Here is a 20,561-nt window from a genome sequence, read left to right as displayed (position 1 = left end):
CAATTTAATCTTGAAAGACTCTGAGTAAGGTTCTTTTATCCTTTTTTTTTTTTTTTTTTAAGGAAGCAATTCAGAGGATCCTGGGTTTCACGGATATTGTCGCAATTGGATCCCAAAATTCTATTGATGTTCCAGGCTCATATGTTCTATTAAAATCAAATTGACCTGATTCAATTCAGTGGAACCCCAAAAAGAAAAGAAGCTGTAAAATTTCTAGGGAAATATGGCAAGCTCCTACTCAGAAACACCTTAAATTTACACTTCCAAACTTTTTATAAAAAGAAATTTTGAAAGTTTTAACTCAAAAACACAGAGATCATCACATGATAGTCAGCCATTAGACTCAGGGGCCAAGGGACTCCCTCACGACAGCCACCTCTGCTACAGACATGTTATGCAAACGGAAAACATAGTTATGAGCTCTCTTTTGTTTATGTTCCTAATTCTGTTGAATCGCCACTGAATTTTCAACCCACTCAACAATTCTGTCAGTTTCTTCCTTTCTGTACCTAATATTTTTTAACTTGATGGAACAGTGCTGACCCACTAAGTTTGCTGCCTTCTTGGCAGAATGAAGACACCCATGGTTGTATTTTTCCCACTGACCATCTTCTTGTTCCTAGGAATGGATAACAGGAAACTCCTTGATAGTGCTGACTTAATCTGTTTACACACGGATCTGTGAAAGGTGAACAGGGACGGTAAAGTGCTAGATATGCAACGTTTTTTTTGATGAACATAGATGAAGTTATATATTTATCTGAATAATAAATGCCCAACAAGCTAAATTAATTTTTCTAATGGGTTTTCAGTTGGCCAAAAATCAAATAGCCAGTATTTGCACTAATAGTAGCTATGCCCTTATTGCAGCTCACAGTTCTAGAGTATTGTGGATGAAGCAAGGCTTTTGAACGCTCTCAGAAAAGTGCATTAAGAATATCAAATAAGTTGCAGAATTATTAGATGTTAAATAGATACTGAAACAATTGGCAGTTAGTAACATTTCAGAACATTCTGAAGCTGCCACAATGAAAGGAAAAGAAAACTATTTAGCTAATGATGGAGCCTGATGGGCAGTATTATGCAGCCAAATTATTTTGGCCTGAGAATGCTTGTTTCTTCCTCTCAAATCAATAAAAGACTCTCTTTTAGAGTTCCAGCAGACAGCGTCAGAAGAAGAAAAGACGACATGGCAACAAAAAGGGAGGATTTTTGAACCAGACAGAAATGCATGTTCTCCATCAGAAACCAATTGTATCTATAAGAACTCAATTACTTCTACATTAACATGTACATGAGCTAAAACATTGAGTTTTTTTTTAATGTGATTTCATAAAGTAGATAATATTACTGGAAATCTCCTATGGTTGCTTGTAAAGTAGGTGGCAGGGGTTCTATTTGTCCAAATATAACCCAGGACAATCATTCAATAGTTCCCCAAAACAATTCCCACTTTCTTCAGAGCCATTTGAGGTGTCATAACTGAATTTTATTTTAATGCCACCATCTCAAGAACACAAATATGTATTAGTTATAATAAATAATTTGTATGTTTTCCACTGGATTGAGTCATTTCCTTGCAGGAGAGCAACAACCTGAACAAAGTTAAATTACTATTTGAAAAAATTAATACCAATTGGTGAATTCCCTCTGAGTTCTAACGACTGTGGGACACATTTTACCGGGAAAATAATGCAATGCATTTAAAATATATGGCCTATTTTACAGAATTTTCATTGTGCATATCATCGTAGCTTTCTTGATTGTTGAAACATACAACAGGTACAATGAAAACCCAACTAAATAAATTTTCAGAAGCCTTTCATCTCCCTTGGCCAAATACTCCTTACCTGAAACCTACTTCTTTTGGTAAACACATCTTTTCTCCTTATTAAATAATCACTAGTCACCCTATGCATCTAGACAAAGAAACACAAATCAACCTTACTCAAGGAAACATTTTGCATTATTATCAAGAACTTATTCATCAGCTAATAAGGACTGACAAATCAGTGATGTTCATTTCACAAGCACACCCATACGCAATGAAAAATTCAAAGACCACAATTTATTCTGGTTATTGGAAGAGACGTCAAATAAAGACGATCACCAACATAGCAGGAAAATACGTTATCAGGTGCCCAACCACGAATGAACATCTGCCCTTGTCTCCGGCACGTGTCTCCACTTAGAGCAATCAAACACTTTTTGAAGGTGAAATCACTGATGTCAGAGATTGACAGCTATCCCAAGACATAGACAAGACCTCTACACCTACAAATTGATGTTGAACTTTATTCATATAATTGTCTTTACCTGTCTGCTTTATTAGTCATAATAATAATTATACTTGTTCTTTGGACTTTTCTCAAACCTTGTGTATATAACTCAATGATTAATACATTCTAAAGGTATATACAATAACCTTTGTATTATTAAAACAACCTCATATGATTTCCCTTTTTGAGATATATTAGCAAGAAGTTAGCAATATTCCCCAGCGAGTGAAATGTGGAAATTGAAAGAGCTGAAGAAATTGGGTTAGCAATTTACAGCCAGATACAAAAGTTCGAAGAATGAAAAGCCTGAAGTGCTGGGCAGTGAACAAACATGTGCTGCACCTTGTCTTCAGGGTGGCCTTTGCTCTCCTGGAAAATTGCTGCTCATGTAACGTAGACCTTCTGCCCTGGCACTGACCGATTAGTGGAACCACGACCCTGCGTGAGCCCACCTAAAAATGCTGATGAATATTTTATGGAGACCTTTCCTGAGACCTTGTCTAGAATTGTACCTTTTGGAAGCAGATAGAACTCCTTGAGTTAAAGAAACCAGCATGCGCTCTTCTTGTGGCACGGCTACTCAGATCTTCTTTTCAAGTCAGTTTTTCTTCTCCTAAACTCTACGGGGTCCCCCCAAAACTTACAAGCAGGCGAGCAATGGGCAGTGGCAGCTCCTCCCAGGCAAACCTCCTGAACTTGTCCCCAGGGCTCCCTTTTTCTGCTTCTGCCACAACAGAGAGCAGCCCCTCCTCGTCTCTCTTCTGTTACTCTTTATTCTGGGCCCATCCTTGTTTCACTGTCTCCAGGTGAATAAACTCTCAAAACCACCTGGGCTTCTTTTGAGAAATTTTTTCTGCACCGTATCTAGAACCCACCTGTTGGCTTTAGCAAACCAGCCCTGGGTTTGGCCCCATTTCTGGTAACGTTTTGAAAGTTAGACAAAATGCTATTGCAAAAAGGGAAAAATTGGGTGTGTGTGTACTTAGGTTAAAAGTAAGTACTGTAGTTTATCTTAATAAGTTGGTTATTTCTAAATTAGTAAAAAAAAAAAAAAAGACAAGCTAAGAAGATAATGGATGTTGTAGAAAGTTACTGGAATAAAAATACTGAGAAAGAAATTTCATGCATAAATGCTTAAAACTAATTATTTGAATGTACAACAAGGACTACTAACTATATTAATTCTAACGGAAGCCGAGTGGCTATGCAGCATGGCCGTCTGCAAGTGCTGCGGAGCCAGAGGAAATTGACTTATAAAATGCTCACTGTCCTCCTCACCTGTGGAACTTTTAGAAGGTAACTGTAATTTACAGCTCTGTGTTCTTACAGCTTAGTCTCCAAATAAAACTATGGTCACAGCTTCCAAGTGTAAAATGAGCAAAAATCAGATTAATAATTAATAATAAGTGGGAAGAGTAGATGAGAACACATCTCATGGTCAGACTGTGAGAAACGGAGAGGTGTATCATGTGCCCTGAAACTACAGAAAAAGGAGACAGCACAGCTTCGATCATGCTGGCTCCTAGGTTAGCAATGATCCAGAATGTTTTTGCTTAATAAAGCCCCATGGGCCTGACTGCCTCCCATTTACCTGCTTTTCACTTTTGGGAACATTGGGCTCTGACTTCCGCCCAGATTAATGTCTTCCTGCATCACCAATGGTTTATCGTTCAGCAAGACAACGCTGACACTAAGACTTCCCCAAACCCCTTCCTAGCACTGACAGACAATATTATCAAATTAAGTGACTGGTCACCAGAGCCCACTGTAGATGGATTTCTGATCCAAAGGGACAAGTGTAGACAAGAAAGGGGCCACATACTAAATCTGACAAGCTCAGGGGAGGCCTGTGTGATGGGACTTACACACTCAGAGACCTGAACTAACCACATCGAATGGTCTGAAATGAAAACTAAAAATGGGTCATGGTGGGTAATCATACCCTAGGTCAGTTTCTTTTTATACAATTTTTAATCTTGGCCTTAACTGAGGCCATTCATTGTCTTTTTGCCTCTACCACAACATAGCTTTAGAGTGTCAGGGTAATTTCTACAAAACTGCATTTTTATTGTTATCAAGTTAATTGTTAACTATTAACTATTCTGTACTAATGAATGAAAAAAAAAAAAAACCCTCTGTTTTTATTTGCTTTATATTTTACCCAACCTCAAAAATCCCTGCACTTTGCTTTCTCTTGCCTCTCTAACTTATTGCCAGTGGATTTTTATGTAACCAAATAGACCCCCAGCTTTGCTTGTACTGTATAAAATAAGATCAAGAACTGTCATTCTCCACTAGCCATCAGAGAGTTGCAAATAAAAACCACAATGAGATACCACCTTACACCAGTCAGAATGGCCATCATCAACAAATCAACAAACAACACGTGCTGGCGAGGATGTGGAGAAACGGGAACCCTACTGCACTGTTGGTGGGAATGCAGACTGGTGCAGCCACTGTGGAAAACAGTATGGAATTCCCTCAAAAAACTAAAAATAGAAACACCTTTTGATCCAGTGATTCCATTGCTAGGATTATACCCTAATAATCCTGGAACACCAATTCAAAAGAACCTATGCACCCCAATATTCATAGCAGCACTATTTATAATAGTCAAACACTGGAAATAGCCCAAGTGCCCATCTGTAGATGAGTGGATCAAAAAACTGTGGTACATTTACACAATGGAACACTATGTAGCAGAGAGAAAGAAGGAACTCCTACCTTTTGCAACAACATGGATGGAACTGGAGAGAACTATGCTTAGTGAAATAAGCCAGGCAGCGAAACACAAACACCATATGATGTCACCTAATACAGGAGACTAGGGAACAAAACAAGTAAACAAGCAAAACAGAACCAGAGGCACGGAAACAAGGAACAGACTGACGGTGAATAGAGAGGAGGGGGGCAGTTGAAAAGGGGGGAAATATTGGGAAGGATCAAGTCAAAGAACTAGTAAATGCCCCGTGAACATGGACAACAGGGTGGAGATTGAGTGTGAGAGATCAGGGAGGTGGGCAGAACAGGGGAGAGCAAAGGAGGGGAAATGGGACAACTATAATTTTTAAAAAAAGAAAAGAAAGAAAATCTGAATTAATATAATAATTTAAAAATGCCATTCTCCAGAATATTTTCTCAAGCCATTGATATTTTTCTTCCCGGCAACTGTCGTCAGTTTTGATGCAAAGAGACTCATAAAAATTCTTTACCGGTTTAAAGTTTTCTTATGTTGAGAGCTAAGAATTCTAACCTTCTCATCAAGACTTGGTCTTTCTGCCAACCTGCCCACACTCTGCAGCTACCCACAGCCCTGTCAAGAGTTGCCTCATCACAACAAAAGACACTCTTATCACCCTTAACATTTAGAAAATTCCAAAAGTTTAGCTGCTCTTTTCTAAGATCCAGGAGAGAAGACCAAACACCTTTTTATGGCATCACATGAGAGAACTGAGTCTTACTGAGGTGGGGTCGGTCTCCTGGACTCACGCAGCTGCAAGGGGACTCAGACGTGCCATATATTGTCTATGAGCACTTGGCAACTATGCCCAATTTTCTTCTATGTTTTCTTTTGTATCACAGGACCTAACAGGTTAAATACTACCTTTTCTTGACTCCTCGTGATTGAGAATCCAGGTTTGAAACAAATTCAGCCTCAGTGGACCACTTGTGTATAATTCAGAAGCTGGAAAGGAGGTGGGGTGGCTATTTCTGCTACTGCATTGACTGATGGACAGGCGGTTGCAGACACGGCTCTGTGTGAAGAAGCAGGTGCTTCTCTACCTCTGGGTGGGGGCTGTGACAATGTGACCTTGAGACCAGACATCCAGTGTCTACTCCCTCAATTCCATTTTTCTCGTTACTCAGTGGTTTTACAAGCCCTGATTCTTTGGGTTAAAATTTTTTTCACACAGATTTTCATGGTCTGTTTACTTGAAATAACCCCAAACTGGAAAGAACATAAATGTCCATGAAAGGGTGAATAAATAAACAAATTAATGTATCCCTGGAATGAGATAGAAATAAAGGATAAAGAGAAACAACTATGTCTCAATAAATACGTTAAAATTATACATTCACGGATAAAATATCGCTTAAAATATAAGTTGAATAGAAAATACAAAACAACAAAACACAATTGTGCAATATTACTTTTTCTCACCCATTTTTCCCCTTGTCCACCAGGGGGCAGCAGCAGTACCCTAACGCCTGGAACCTTTTAGGGGCTGCTGACCCCAGCTCAGAAGCACCCACAGCCCAGCAGGGTCCAGCCTCGCCAGCATCAATCATCACACAGTCTTCCTCACTCTCCCAGCTCCCCCACTGGACTCCATCTGCTCCTCCATCCAGCCAAGGGTCAGCCCACCAAAGCTCAGTCCTCTGCAGGCAGTTTTTGTTTTTTTAACACCCCCTGTTTTGCAAGGGGAAAATGGCCACTCACTCTTCAGGTCTCAGCCAAGAGGTCACTTTCTCAGAAGTGCTCTCGGTGATCCCCAGACCACAGAGACAATGTACATGGTGTGGACGCACCAGAAGTTTCCTTCACGGCCCTTCACTGGATTGTAACTAACTCCCTAGAGCCGTGGTTCATCTGAGAGCCTGTCTCTGTTACAAGGTGAACTCAATAAGCAGAGGCCCACACATGTCTCATTCTCTTTGGGGTTTCCAGGGCCCAGTCAAGAGCCTGACACATCACAAATACTCTGTATACACTCATTAAATAGATAAGGAAATTGCACAATGAAAGCCTGTCAGTCTGTATAACATTTGCAGTCAAATTATGTTTCTTAGAAACATATTTTTAAAGAAATTGGTGTCAGCATGAGAGGATCCATCACATGCTTGGGGACATCCCAGGATCAGGTCTTTTCTCCTCAGGAAGAAGGAAAGGAACTTCCTAACACTGAGGGGTTGGACCCCCCCAAATCAGAGCCCTTCACATCCCACCTTGTGAATTACATCCCATCACCCTGGGCTGTATTTTTCCTTTTCTCACAGATACCTGACCAGACAGAAACTCTGGGTCCTCAACCTATCTTAGAGTTACTACCAGGGGAGGGAAGAGCACACGCACCCTGACCTTATAAGAATCAGGGATGCCTTTTCAGTCCCAGAGTCCCTGGTTTGTGGGACACTAGCCTGTGATTTCTGAAGACATCTCTCTAGTTCCTGATGTCCTGGGGAACAAGGGACTCTCCCTGTGCAGGATGGGACAGGAGAACCAGAACGTGTGGTTGTTTCCATCTCAGAACCACTGAGGGTTCTACAAGAGCCCCCCTTCCCCTAAGAGGAGAACCCACAGGGCCCCCTGACTGAGTCTTCATGTGGAGCTGCTCCAGCTCCTGGGCCCTGGGAGGGGGCCTGGGGCAGATGACAGACAGGGACACAGATGACTTAGCTGCTATGCGAAATGCAGTGATCGAGGACACACAGCACATTTTTGGGGATCAAACTTCCAAGACTCTCCCCACAGCACAAGGAAAATATTCCCCAGGCCCTTCCTTTAAACACTTGAAAGCAGAGAGCGCTGTCTGAAACAGCACATCCCCCTGGTGGGACAGTTCTCCTGACACTGGACTCACAGTGCTGTGGACAGTGCCTGACCTCTCACTGGGCTCTCACCCTGCCCTGGTCAGCACACCTGTGCGGCACCTGACATTGCCTGCAGGTCTATATCTGACCTGCTGGGGGAACATTGAGACACACAGGAAATAGACCTGTGACCTTGGCTTTGGCTAAGAAGACAGAGGAGCCTGATTTTCACCCCCTGCTTCAACTTTCTCGGGCCCTCCCTCCTGCCAGCTTTGCCCCACCTGCTACTTCTAGAGACTGTTAACAAACAGGGGCTGTGCAATCACCTGACAGCTTAGTGACCACATGTAACCTAACACTATATGCTGATCAGAAATTTCTAACTGGGCAGGTGATGGCAGGTCATCACATCCCAGGCCTGTAAACTTCATTAGCAAAGTCAGTCTTTACCTTAAGTGAGTTCTGATCCCTGTTTTTATGCATCTTTAATACATTATATTGACACATCAGAGTGACTTTTTTTTGCTAGACCATTCAAAGGCACTGACTCTGGGACCAGCGTGTTAGACCCCAGAACACTTCATGTTACCTGGTGTCCTGCCTACCCTCTCTAATTGTTTTATACTCACCAATGTAAAAAAAAATATGTGTTACTCCATTTTGATTTTAATTCATTCTAAAGATTGCCCCACTATGCTTTCCCTCATCCTTTAATGTATTTCATGCAGCTTTTTTTCATCTTCTCCTTTGATTATAATGTATAAAATAAATGCCAAACCTCAATTCTTCACAGGATGTGAGATCTTTCTCCCAGTTATTGGCATCACTTTGACTCAGATACATTCATTAAATTGCTCCACAGGTTTGCACTTCTTACATTGACAGGGCCCAGGGGCACCTCCTCTCTCAGGGGTCTCTGTGCCGCTCTCTACCCAATGCCTTGTACCACGCGCAGGAAAGTCTTGGTGACCATAAGAAAGACTCCCAGGCAGAAATCCAAGGTTGTCCCAACAGTCAGGGAGCACAAGAACAGACCTCAAAAACAGACATGGAGAGGGATGCTCTACCTGAAACTGTCCTTCGAGGACCAGGAAGCCCACAGGCCCCTGACATTCACCCCAGTCCTTTCTTCCTGGGACACACAGACACATCCTCCCTCACACCCAAATCTGCAGCTTTTAGCAACTCCTGGTCCTGGATCTCTGTCCCTAGTAGAAGCAGCTAGGATAGTGACAACCTGAGATAAAAGAAGGGTCTCTATGCAATTATCACCTAATCTGACACCTTCTCACCCCCAGAGTCATTTCTGTGGCCTCACTGCTGAGAGGAAATAAAACCTCCAAAGAGCACTTGAGAACATAGGGAAGACGTGGTGCCCAGCTGGGTTTCTGTTTCAGAAACAGAAATGATCCACAATTTTGAGGACACCTGGGGCTCTCTGTGTGGTGCTTACAGACCCAAGTGCAAGACACATAGGGGCCAATCTGGCAGGAGTGGGTCACGTGCTTGGGGATACATGTGCCCGCATCCGCCTTGCTATTGCAAGTGTACCACACAGGCCAGTAAGATCAAGCTCTCCTGAGAGCTTGTCAGATGCAGAGTCACTGGTCCATGGCATCCCTGCTAAGTCAGAATCTGCAGTTTAATGGGGTCTGGAGATTTCCGCTGTGCACAGGAGAGCCGGAGAAGTGGTTCTACCATCACATGAAGGGATCTCATCTGGAATGGGCATCCCATTAGCTGGACAGCCATTGAAGGTTCATTTCTAAGGTAACACCTCGACATCGCAATGTTTACAAGTTTCACAGGTGATTCAGTGCACAGAAGAAATTACATCCTTATGACAAGTATTTCTCAGGTAGCCCAAGAGCTCCTGCTCTGAAGGGAAAAGTCAAATGTGAAAGAGAGAGGCTGTGGGAGAGGCTGCTATGACCTACAGGGAGCTGTGGGGGATGCCTGGATCCCAGACACCCTGGGCTTGTGCTTCTGCAAACACAGCATGAGTGTGGCATAGTGTGTGTGTGTGTGTGTGTGTGTGTGTGTGTGTGTGTGTGTACTGTTCAGATGCCTCAGTAGTAACCAGAAAACCAAAATACAAAAGGACAGTAAACTGGTAATAAGAGACATGGGTGGCTAAAAAGAGGGCAGGGAGTGGGAGGGTCCTGGGCACTGACCCTGCCCCCAACCCACATGACAAGAACAGTCACCTTGCCCCAGAATAAAGCCCAGCGCACAGGTAGTACTCACAGCAGATTGCACCATCAGGACAGAGGTTCCTGCGAGCCTTGCCGAACCTCAAGCTTTTCTCAAAGCGGGAGCCACAGAGCAGGTGGCGGACACCATGAGATTCCTTTCAGCCTCTACCTGCAGAGGACTTTTCCATTGGCAAGGGCTCCTGATGGTTGGTGAGTAGGAGACAATCCTTTGGGGTAAACAAAGGAAATGACACAGAGGCTGGCTGGGATCTCCTGAAGAGAGCAGGGCTCTGAGAAAATAGTGAAGGCTTCTGTTTGGATCTGAAGGTAAAGGACAAAGGAGCAGAGTAGGATGGGGAAGGATACTTAGCAAGAGGGAAATCTCATAATCTGGAAGTGGTGAGAGGCAAGAAACCCTCATACTCTTTATTTCCTAAGTTATTCATAATTAAAGATTGAATTAGAAAAACTGATAATAATAAAAAAAATTTATGTCAGGTAACACCAGAAAAAAACATAACCAGGAACATTAGACATTGTCTTTACCACAGACCTCGAATATATTTAATATACTCCACAAGGAAAATCATCCTGGGAAAACATATATTTACCCACAGCTATTTGTAGCGTCTTGCAGTCACTGGAGGTACAAGGTCAGACAAGACTCTTTTCACATAGAGATCACATTCTATGCGAGAGAGAAGATGAAGAAAGGATCTGAATGTGATGTCAGGTATTCACAAGTGCGACGAAGAAACAGCAGGGGCTGGTCAGAAAGTGAAAGCAGAGTCTTCAGAGAAGGTGGTCAGCACAGGTGTCTTTCAAAGACACTCTTCAGGGTGAGATCTGAGCACAGTGAGGGATGACCCAGGCAGACACCTAAAGAAGAGTATCTGAAACAGAAAACATAAGAGGTTCAAAGGTGCTGAAGGTCATGCTGTTGACCTTGACCATGGGAGACACACACACAGACCAAGGCTGAGAGTTGAAGAAACTTGCTCAGGATCCAGGCCTTCATCTTTCCATCTCAATGCGTAGGTCCAAATATTAATCAATTTCTTTTTTCTTCCTAGTCTCACTAGTAAACTACTGGAGCCTGCCCACCGCTGCCCAATTTGCTATTGTGTCAACCAGGGCTGCCGCAGGGACAAATGTACATCTACGTCTCCGCAATACACCTCCTGATGCTATAAGCTTCACATGGTACAAGGGGGAAGGGGCAAATCCCTATTATAAAATTGCAACTTTTGATTTCAACAAAGGACTACATATAATTGGGCCTGCATACAGTGGACGAGAGACAATAATCTATGATGGATCCTTGCTGATAAATAATGTCGCCGTGAAGGACAAAGGAATCTACAGAGTAGAGGTCCACTCTTTAGGTTCAGTGAAAGAAATAGGATTTGGATGGCTTAATGTATATGGTGAGTGATGACCTCTGACCCCTGGGTGTTGGGTGGAGTGAATTCTACATTACACACAGGACAGACAGCCCAGGACTCTTCTCCATCCCCCTCTGCATCACTTCCCAGGTTGGGTTTTGGCGTTTTATACAGGATACAGAGTGGAGACAAACTTCCTAAGACCTCAGTTCCCATCCCTAAGTCCAGTACAGCAGTCACTGCAGACAAAAGAACCAGTCTGATGGCATAACTCAGCAGAGGGAGACCAGTCTCAGTGTAGCCCCCTGAGCCCTTCCCTATGACCTTGACCTTGAGCACAGCCCTGCAGAGCTCTGCCAAAGCCAGGTCTGAGGAGTCACCCGCAATTCCTACTGAGCTCACATCAAGCGCCCCTCCTCAGAACTCTGTGCTAGGGATCTTGACTCCAGGGACATTGGGGAGTTGTGTCAGGTTAGTGTTGGCCTCTTAGAAAGAATAATTGGATAACAGTTTAATGGGTGCCCAAGTCACAGTTTCCGGATGTGGTCACCATCCAGGGCTTAGGCTCAAGAGTCACATCTTGGCAGAAATGGAACTCAGTTTAACACCTGAGACTGTGTGTGCAGAGCACAGTGGACCATGTTCTTTAATATTAGCCACTGTTCTGCGGGACGTGGCAGAGTTCAGAAAAAGGTCAGCATCCAAGAAAAGAAAACAACAACAACAACAAAAACAGAAAATAGTGCTCCTGGCAGCTCCTTGTTCACCTGGATCAGCCCAGGGCATGTTTCTCAAAGTTGATCAATAACAGATGAGTCTTACCTGAGCAGTTCCTCTATTCCAAGATTTAGGTCAGATATTAGTAATATTTTACACCTAATATGCTGACAGCCTGGCAGCCAAATATTTATCCTCCTTCACTAAGAATAGACTAAGACACAAGAAGACACGGTCACTGAAGCAGAGTCACACAGACCATGAGCAGCTGGTCACAGTCATTTGTGGTCTCATCCTCTCTTCCACCCCGGGGGCCCATGGGGGGTCTCTGGATTCCTAATCCGACCTCTGGTTCAGATCCCTTTCTCTTAGGCATCCTCAGCTCAGAGGAATACATTCTGTTTTGAGGAATGAGAGGAAATGGAGAATTAGTATGTTTTTACTCCAGGACCAAATTACCTGCAGTAACAACCAGAATCAGTCCTGGGAATCCCCAGGCTCCCCTCGGGTGGCCCATCCACACCTCCCTGTGCTGGACTTGAAATCATTTGTTTATTTCCTGATCTGTTATTGTCACTCCTACTTTGTCCTCTCACTCCCCAATCTACCCATGTAACACATTCATTGTTTTTGATAAATTAAGGGAAAATAAGGGTAATTTAATGAATGAATTAATTAATGATCAAAAGATCCAAAATCTATTCAGAGCCTGGAACTTGGATGCAGAATCCTTGGATTTCTGGCCATAGGAGACAGGCCCTCTTGTGCCTCCAGTGACTAAGACCCATGTCTCAGACCCTTTTCAGCTCTCTAATGAAATAGTTTTTCTTGTAATCTGTCTTATGCCTTGAGGTATTGATAATAATAATTTTCACATATGGAAGAACATTAAGTTTTTACAAATTTCTATCTCGTAGCTACCTAATACATTGGCAGACAAGGGTGACCTTTACAAGCTCACTGTGGACTGTGAGGGGCTGAGATGTCTGAGGAAGCAGCATGGCTCTGTGTCTCAAGCCCATTCTCAGTCAGTCCCATCTTCTGTCTCTCCACAGAGCCTGTGAGACTGCCCACTCTCCTACTCAGCAACACCACAGTCACAGAAAACAAGGATGCCGTGGTCTTGACCTGCTACACAAATGCAGTCTACACCCTGTGGTTCTTCAATGGCACAAAAGTGCAGCTCAACAAAAGAATGAATCTGTCTGAGGACCACAGAAGCCTCACCATCAACCCTGTCAAGAGGGAAGATGCTGGGTATTACCAGTGTGAAGCCTCCAACCCTATCAGTTCATTTGAAAGTTGGCCTGTTGAGCTGCGTGTGAATCACGAGTGACCCTCCTTTCCCCCTCTGTGTTGTTAAACTCTAAATAAAATCATTTGCATTATTAAAATAGATATGTTTTGAATGTTAATAGTTCTTAAAAGATTTGCCTGGAGTCAAGAAACACTCAAAAATGTGAGCTGGCATTGTAATTATTATTGACTTAAGGTCATATTTCAGTACAAACCCCACCTTGGTTTGGCCTCATTTGTACCATGTCTACAGTAGAGGTGACATTGCGTCCCTCAGAAGATGAGCAGTGGTCATGTGATAATCAATGAGAGCAGGTGATGGACTCTCACAATGTGAGTTCTGTCCCTTCTGCAGACAAACCTGTAGAGGGCATGTGGGAAGTGTTGCAGATAAGGGGAATGGACAAGAGGACACCCATGTCAGTAGCAACACTGATCTTTGTCTTCCTCTTTGATATCTTTCAAAATATTTCTAAAGTCTCTTGAGTAATCTTATTTATATGGCAATAAGTTTATTTGTATAAGTTCAGTACACTTCACTTCTTTTGTTAATAATATATATAATAGGTGACTTTGGTAATAAAACCAAGGCTTTAACTCAAATGTCCTAGTTCATACTGATGCCTATGGAATTAGGAAAGACCTCACCCTTTATGAAACTAAGTTAGACCCGATGGGCCTTTTGGTGTCTCTTGGAGAAAAGAACATCACCCAAAGCTGGAGAGACTGCAGGTGAAGTGTGTTGGCGAAGCTTCCTAATTTCAAGAAGCTGTTATCTCCCATCTTATGTTTTATAGAAAAACCTGCATCAGAGAGAACTATGTGGTGAATGCTAGCTCCTGTGCACGTAGGTAACTAAACAGGCTAAATCAGGTGACATGTTGTAGGATCAAGAATATACTTCTTCCTTTTGGATTACGTTGATGAAAGGGAAGGTGACTGATTAGAAAAATATCATGTCTTAATGGAAAGCAAATCCTCTGGAAGATCAGTCCCTGGCTCTGGTCAGGTAGTCTCAGCTATTTTGCACCTCTTTATAACTTGTAGGAACTGATAGATACACAATGTATCTTGGCTGAAAGCCATGTAGTTCTGTTTCCCTCCACTGTGCAGAAAGCATCTTTGTTATGACTCAGAGGCCTTAATGTTCCCTCAGAATCAGGTACCTTTAGACAGGTTTTTCCTGATTTCAGGCCTCTAACCTCCACCTTTTCAGAGCATTTTCTTCTGAAATGTGATTACAGTTTGTAATTGTAGATTCTTTCTTTGCCCTTTAGAAATATAGATGTCTCCTTAAAATCTTCTTGCCAGTATTATGATTCACAGAGTATCTGTCACAAGGGCCTGTGCCCATCCCTTCAATTTAACCCTCCTGGTGTCTCAGTCCTTGTGGAAGGGTAGAAGCCTAGCCTGGGTGAGGACCTTTAAGTCATGATGTAAACAGACCTCCTGTGAAAATTTTATGAAATATTTTACTATAATTTCTTGTATAGTCAATTATCAAACAGAGATTCCTAAAATTCTTGCCCCTGTTCTTAAAATCTCCACAGCCTTCCACTTTAGTTCTGGCTCACTCCACGAATGCATGGTCTTTCAGAAAGTCTTTCTGCCGTCTTTAAATGTGTGTGAGGCATGCTTCACTCTGCCATCACCTGCTTGTAGTTAGCTGACCCTGTCATCTTCCTCACAGTGCCCATCCTTACCATATTTTCTAATATCCCAATATTTTAAAATCTTGCTGCAATTTTCCAGGTAAAAATTTCAGTTGTCCTGCCTCCCTTCTGAATTGGCATCCACAGCAAGAGATGACCTGACTGTCCACACTTTTCTGGGGACCAGGTTGCCTGGAGGTGGCCTTGGTCCTGAGTCTGGTAGCAAGTGCAGCTGTGACGCTGCCCCTGTGCAGCGGCCCCACCATCAACAGTGCTCTCCTGCTACTGCACCTCAGTCACCGTCACGGAGCAGGTTCACAGGGATTTGACAACTATTCTGTGATGAAACCCAGAAACTCTAGTGAACATGCAGGCCCCTGTCACATCAGCCCCCCAGGCCTGCACTGGGAGACCCTATTTTATGTCTCCTGTGCCCAGGAACTCAGGTCAAATATCAGTGTCCTTGCTCTTCGATTTCTCTGTTGTGTTTACTAAATCCACGTGCCTGTCCTTAGCGAGTCTACAGTCAGAACTTGAAAATGGGAAATAAATCTCTTTTCTGATTCTGTTTTTTCATGCTCCTTGGGTCTTCTGAGGTATTTGGCTGAAATCCTTGAAGAATAGGTCAAAGTGTATTGTGAGAAATCTGAGGTGTGCGTACAGGGGGAGCAAAAGGGATTGGGTCTGTTCTGAGTCAGGATGAGATATTACAAAACTAGTGGGTCTTGGTATACGAATCATTGTATGGGTTAAAGGCGACCTACGAAGGCCATGCAGGAGGGTGCTGTTAAGGAAACTCAGGATGGGCCTGAGGAATACAAGTCAGGTGCTGACTTAAGGGTTCAGGAAAGAACCACGGCAGCTGGTGCCATTAAGAGAACGGAGCCATTCTCCCAGACTTGGATCGTCATGCAGGGAGAGACAGAGGGTTAGCAAAGAGGATGACGTCTTGAAGACTCAGATTAGTGTTCTAAGATTGTTAAAAGAGGAAAAAAACAGATGTACCAAGCAGCAGAAGTTATGAAACAAAGGACATGAAATAAGAAACAAGGAGATGAACATCTCATGAGGAGGGCAGAGTCTAAAGAGCGAGGAGGGTTTATAAGATTGGAGAAACCATGAGTACAGAAGATGAGTTGAGGAAGTTTCAGATTTAGTCTGGAAGGCAGCTGGAGTGCAGGTTAGTCAGACTAGCAAAGTGTTTGGCATGGGGACTATGAGTTCATCCCTGCTATCACTGGTTATACATGACTACTGCTCATCTTCTGAGGGACACAATGTCACCTCTACTGTGGACGTGGTACAAATGGGGCCAAACCAAGGTGAGGTTTGGTCTGAAATGTAACCTTAAGTCAATAATAATGACAATGCCAGCTCACATTTTTAGTGTTTCTTGATTCCAGGTAAATCTTTTAAGAACTATTCACCTTCGGAACAAATGCATTATAATAATGCAAAAAACTTTATTGAGAGTTTAACAACACAGAAGGGGAGAAGGAAGGTCACTTATGTCTCATATTCAGCTCAACGGGCCAACTTTCAACAGACATCAAGGGGTTGGAGACTTCACACTGGTAATACCCAGCATCTTCCCACTCGACGGGGTCTATGGTGAGGCTCCTGTGGTCCTCAGACAACTTCATCCTTTCGTTTAGCTGCAGCTTCCAGCCATTGTACAACCACTGGATGGAGGCCAACTTTGTGTAGCAGGTCAACTCCACAGCACGCTTATTCTCTATGAATGTGGTGTTGCTGACAAGGAGGGTGGGCGTTCTCACATTCTCTGTGAAGAGACAAAGGATGGGACTGACTGAGAATGGGCTTGAGACATGGAGCCATGCTGCTTCCTCAGACATCTCAGCCCCTCAGCCCACAGTGAGCTTGTAAAGGTCACCTTGTCTGCCAATGTGGTAGGTAGCTATGAGATAGAAATTTGGAAAAACTTAATATTCTCCCATATATGAAAATTATTATTATTAACACCTAAGGCCTAAGATTGAGTAAAAGAAAGACTATTTCATTAGAGAGCTGAAAAGGGTCTGAGACATGGGTCTTAGTCCCTGTTGGGACAGAGAGTCTGTCTCCTAAGGCCAGAAATATAAGGACTCTACATCCAGGTTCCAGACTCTGAAAAGATTTTGGATCTTTTGATCATTAATTAATTCACTTATTAATCACTCTTTATTTCTTCTTAATTTATCAAAAGCAACTGAGTGTGTTACATGTTGGTCCCTGAGCTGATTTCAGGGGTAGAGTGGGGAGTGAGAAGGCAAAGCCCTTTTCTTTACATCCAACGGGAGTGACAGCAACACATCAGGAAACAAATAAATGATTTCAAGTCCAGCACAGGGAGGTGTGGACGGGCCACCCGAGGGGAGCCTGGGGATTCCCAGCACTGACTCTGACTGTTACTGCAGGTAATTTGGTCCTGGAGTGAAAACATATTAATTCTCCGTTTCCTTTCAGTCCACAAAACAGAGTGTATTCCTTTGATCTGAAGAAGCCTAAGAGAAAAGGATCTGAACCAGAGGTTGGTTTAGGAATTCAGAGATCCCCCATGGGCCGCCGGGGTGGAAGAGAGGATGAGGCAATGGCTGCAGACAGACCTCAAATGACTGTGACCAGCTGCTCATGGTCTGTGTGACTCTGCTTCAGTGACTGTGTCTCCCTGTGTCTCAGTTTATTCTCAGTGAAGGCAGATAAACATGGGCTGCCAGGTGGTCATAATATTAACTGTAAAATATTGACAGTATCTAACCTAAATCTTGGGATAGAATATGTGCTCAAATAAGAGGCATCTGTTGTTGATCAACTCCAAGAGAGAATCACCTGGGCTGATGGTGGAACAAGGAGCTACTAGGAGCATCTTTTTATCTCCAGTTTTTTCTGGGGGTGCTAACCTTTATCTGAATTCTGCTAAGTTCTCTAGAACAGTTGGCTAATATTAAAGAAAATCATCCAACTGTGCTCTGCACACACAGTCTCAGGTGTTAAACTAAATTCTATTTCTGCCAAGATGTGGCTCTTGGGCCTAAGCCCTGGATGGTGACCACATAAGGAAGCTGTGACTTGGGCTCCCATTAAACCGTTATCCAATTAGTTTTTCCTAGGAGGTCAACCCCAACCTGACACAGGACCCCAAAAGTCCCTGGGGTCTAGAATTCTAGAACAGAGTTCTGGGGAAGGGCTCCTGAGGTGAGCTCAGCCAAAATTGTGGTGGGCTCCTCAGACCAGACTTTGGCAGAGCCCTGCAGGGCTTGCTCAGGGTCAAGTTCAAAGGTAAAGGCTCAGGGAGCTGCATTGAGACTGGTCTCCCTCTGCTGAGTGATGTCATCAGACTGGTCCTTGTGTCTCCAGTGACTGTAGAACTGGACTTAGGAATGGAAAATTGAGGTCTTAGGAAGTTTGTCTCCATTCTGTATCCTGTATTAAATACCAAACTCAACCTAGACATGATGCAGAGGGGGATAGAGGCAGAGTGTTGGAATGTCTATCCTGTCTGTGAAGTAGAATTCCGCCCACCGGACACCCAGGGGTCAGAGAGCAATCACTCACCATACACATTAAGCCGTCCGAATCCTATTTCTTTCATTGAACCTCGAGGGTAGGCCTCTACGGTGAAGATTCCTGTGTCTTTTAGGGAGACGTTATTTATCAGCAAGGATCCATCATAGATTACTGTCTCTCGTCCAGTGTATTCACGTGAAACTATATGTAGGCCATGGTTGAAATCAAGAGATGCAATTTTATAATAGAGATTGGCCCCTTCCCCCCTGTACCATATGAAGCCTTCAACATTGGGAGGTGTGTTGCAGAGACGTAGGCGCACATTAGTTCCTTCAGCAGCTTTGATTGACATAATAGAAAATTGAGCAGTGGTTGGCAGGCTCCAGTGGTTTACTAGTGAGACTAGGGGGAAAATAAATTCATTAATATTTGGATTTATGCATTCAGATAGAAAGATGAGGGCCTAAATGCTGAGCAAGTCTCTTCCAACTCTCAGCTTTTGTCTTATGTGTGTCTCCCATGGTCAAGATCAACAGCATGGCCATCATTACTTCAGCACTTCTGAACCTCTTATATTTTATGTTATAAATACATTTCTCCAGATGTCTGCCTGGTTCACCCCTCACTGTCCTCAGACCCCTGCTGACCCTGAGGGTGTCTTTGAAAGACTCCTGCGCTGACCATATTCTCTAAAGATTCTCGGCCTTCACTTCTTGACTTGCCCCTGCTCTGTTTTATCATGAAACCTGCGGGTACCTGACATTACATTTTGATCCTTCCTTGTCCCTCTCTCTTGCATTGAATGTCATCTCCATATGAACAGAGTCTAGTCTGATCTTGTATCTCCAGTGACTGTAACAGAATGCAAATAGCTGTGGGTGAGAAAATATTTTCCCAGGGTTCTGTTTCTCGTGGGGTACATTAAACATATCTGAGGTTGGTGGTAAAGGCAATGTCTAATGCTACTGGGTATTTTTCTGGTGTAACCTGACGTAAGTTTTTATTATTATTATCAGTTTTTCTAATTCAATACTCAATAATGAATAACAGGAAGTGAACAGCATGAGGTTTTCCTGCCTCTCAGCACTTCTAGGTTATGAGATCTTCCCCTTGATGGGTCCCCTTCCCCATCCTACTCTGCTCCTTTGTCCTCTACCCTCAGGTCCAAACAGAAGCCTTCCCTCTTTTCTCAGAGCCCTGGTCTCTTCAGGAGATCCCAGCCAGCCTCTGTGTCAGATCCTCTGTTACCCCAAGGGATTGTCTCCTACTTACCAGCCAGCAGGAGTCCTGGCCAGTGGACCCGCCCTCTGGGGGTAGAGACTGAAAGGGATCCCATGGTGTCTGCCACCTGCTCTGTGTCTTTCTCTTTGAAAAAAGCTTGAGGTTCAGTAAGGCTCCCAGGCACCTCTGTCCTGATGGTGCAATCTGCTGTGAATTCTACCTGTGCGCTGGGCTTTACTCTGGGGCAAGGTGACCGTTCCTGTCATGTGGGCTGGGGGCAGGGTCTGTGCCTAAGACCCTCCCACTCCCTGCCCTCACTTGTGCCACCCCTGTGCCTTCTTACCAGTTTACTGTCCTTTAGTGTTTTTGTTCTCTCGGTACAGCTGAGGCCTTTGAACAGTACACACACGCACATATACACACATAGACACACACACACACTAGCACACGCTCTCACAGTGTGTTTGGAGAAACACAAGCCCGGGGTGTCTGGGATTCAGGCATCCCCCACAGCTCCCTGTCAGGTGCACAGCAGCCTCTCCCACAGCCTCTCTTTCACATTTCACTTTTCCCTCAGTGCTACCTCAGAAAATCCTGTCCCAAGGATGTCACCCCTGCTGTGCATCAGGTCACCTGTGAAACTTGTAAACATTGCAATGCCCAGGAGACACCTTAAAAATGCAGCTCAGTAGCTGTCCAGCTAATGGATGCCCATTCCAGATGAGACCCCTTCCTGTGAAGGCAGAACCCCTTCTCCTGCTCTGCTGTGCACAGGGG

General features: G+C 43.7%; 2 protein-coding genes across 2 annotated transcripts; one reads left to right on the top strand and one right to left on the bottom strand.

Moving 5' to 3' along the window:
* The first annotated feature begins 10,152 nt into the window (after window positions 1-10,152).
* On the top strand, window positions 10,153-13,444 carry LOC149995109 (cell adhesion molecule CEACAM21-like). The gene is made up of 3 exons (XM_090260718.1): window positions 10,153-10,216; window positions 11,080-11,433; window positions 13,164-13,444. The coding sequence occupies exons 1-3, from the start codon at window positions 10,153-10,155 to the stop codon at window positions 13,442-13,444; spliced, it is 699 nt and encodes a 232-aa protein (XP_090116844.1).
* Window positions 13,445-16,558: 3,114 nt separating this feature from the next.
* On the bottom strand, window positions 16,559-19,899 carry LOC149995108 (cell adhesion molecule CEACAM21-like). Its single transcript, XM_090261428.1, has 3 exons — window positions 19,836-19,899; window positions 18,612-18,965; window positions 16,559-16,839 (listed from the first exon to the last, which is right to left on the bottom strand). The coding sequence occupies exons 1-3, from the start codon at window positions 19,897-19,899 to the stop codon at window positions 16,559-16,561; spliced, it is 699 nt and encodes a 232-aa protein (XP_090117554.1).
* Window positions 19,900-20,561: the final 662 nt, after the last annotated feature.

Source organism: Furipterus horrens, unplaced genomic scaffold, assembly GCF_987537825.1.
Source record: "Furipterus horrens unplaced genomic scaffold, mFurHor1.1.pri manual_scaffold_13, whole genome shotgun sequence".
Classification (NCBI taxonomy): Eukaryota; Metazoa; Chordata; class Mammalia; order Chiroptera; family Furipteridae; genus Furipterus; species Furipterus horrens.
The sequence above is the reverse complement of the archived record's forward strand: the minus strand, read 5'-3'. Positions and strand labels throughout refer to the sequence as shown.

Bases quoted from the DNA above. Each gene is read 5' to 3' on its own strand.
- LOC149995109 (XM_090260718.1), top strand. From the start codon at position 10,153: ATGAGATTCCTTTCAGCCTCTACCTGCAGAGGACTTTTCCATTGGCAA. The intron at 10,217-11,079 runs GTGAGTAGGAGA...TTTTCTTCCTAG, and splicing joins GCAAGGGCTCCTGATGGTTG to TCTCACTAGTAAACTACTGG. The intron at 11,434-13,163 runs GTGAGTGATGAC...GTCTCTCCACAG, and splicing joins TGGATGGCTTAATGTATATG to AGCCTGTGAGACTGCCCACT.
- LOC149995108 (XM_090261428.1), bottom strand. From the start codon at position 19,899: ATGGGATCCCTTTCAGTCTCTACCCCCAGAGGGCGGGTCCACTGGCCA. The intron at 18,966-19,835 runs GTAAGTAGGAGA...TTTTCCCCCTAG, and splicing joins GCCAGGACTCCTGCTGGCTG to TCTCACTAGTAAACCACTGG. The intron at 16,840-18,611 runs GTGAGTGATTGC...GTCTCTTCACAG, and splicing joins CGGACGGCTTAATGTGTATG to AGAATGTGAGAACGCCCACC.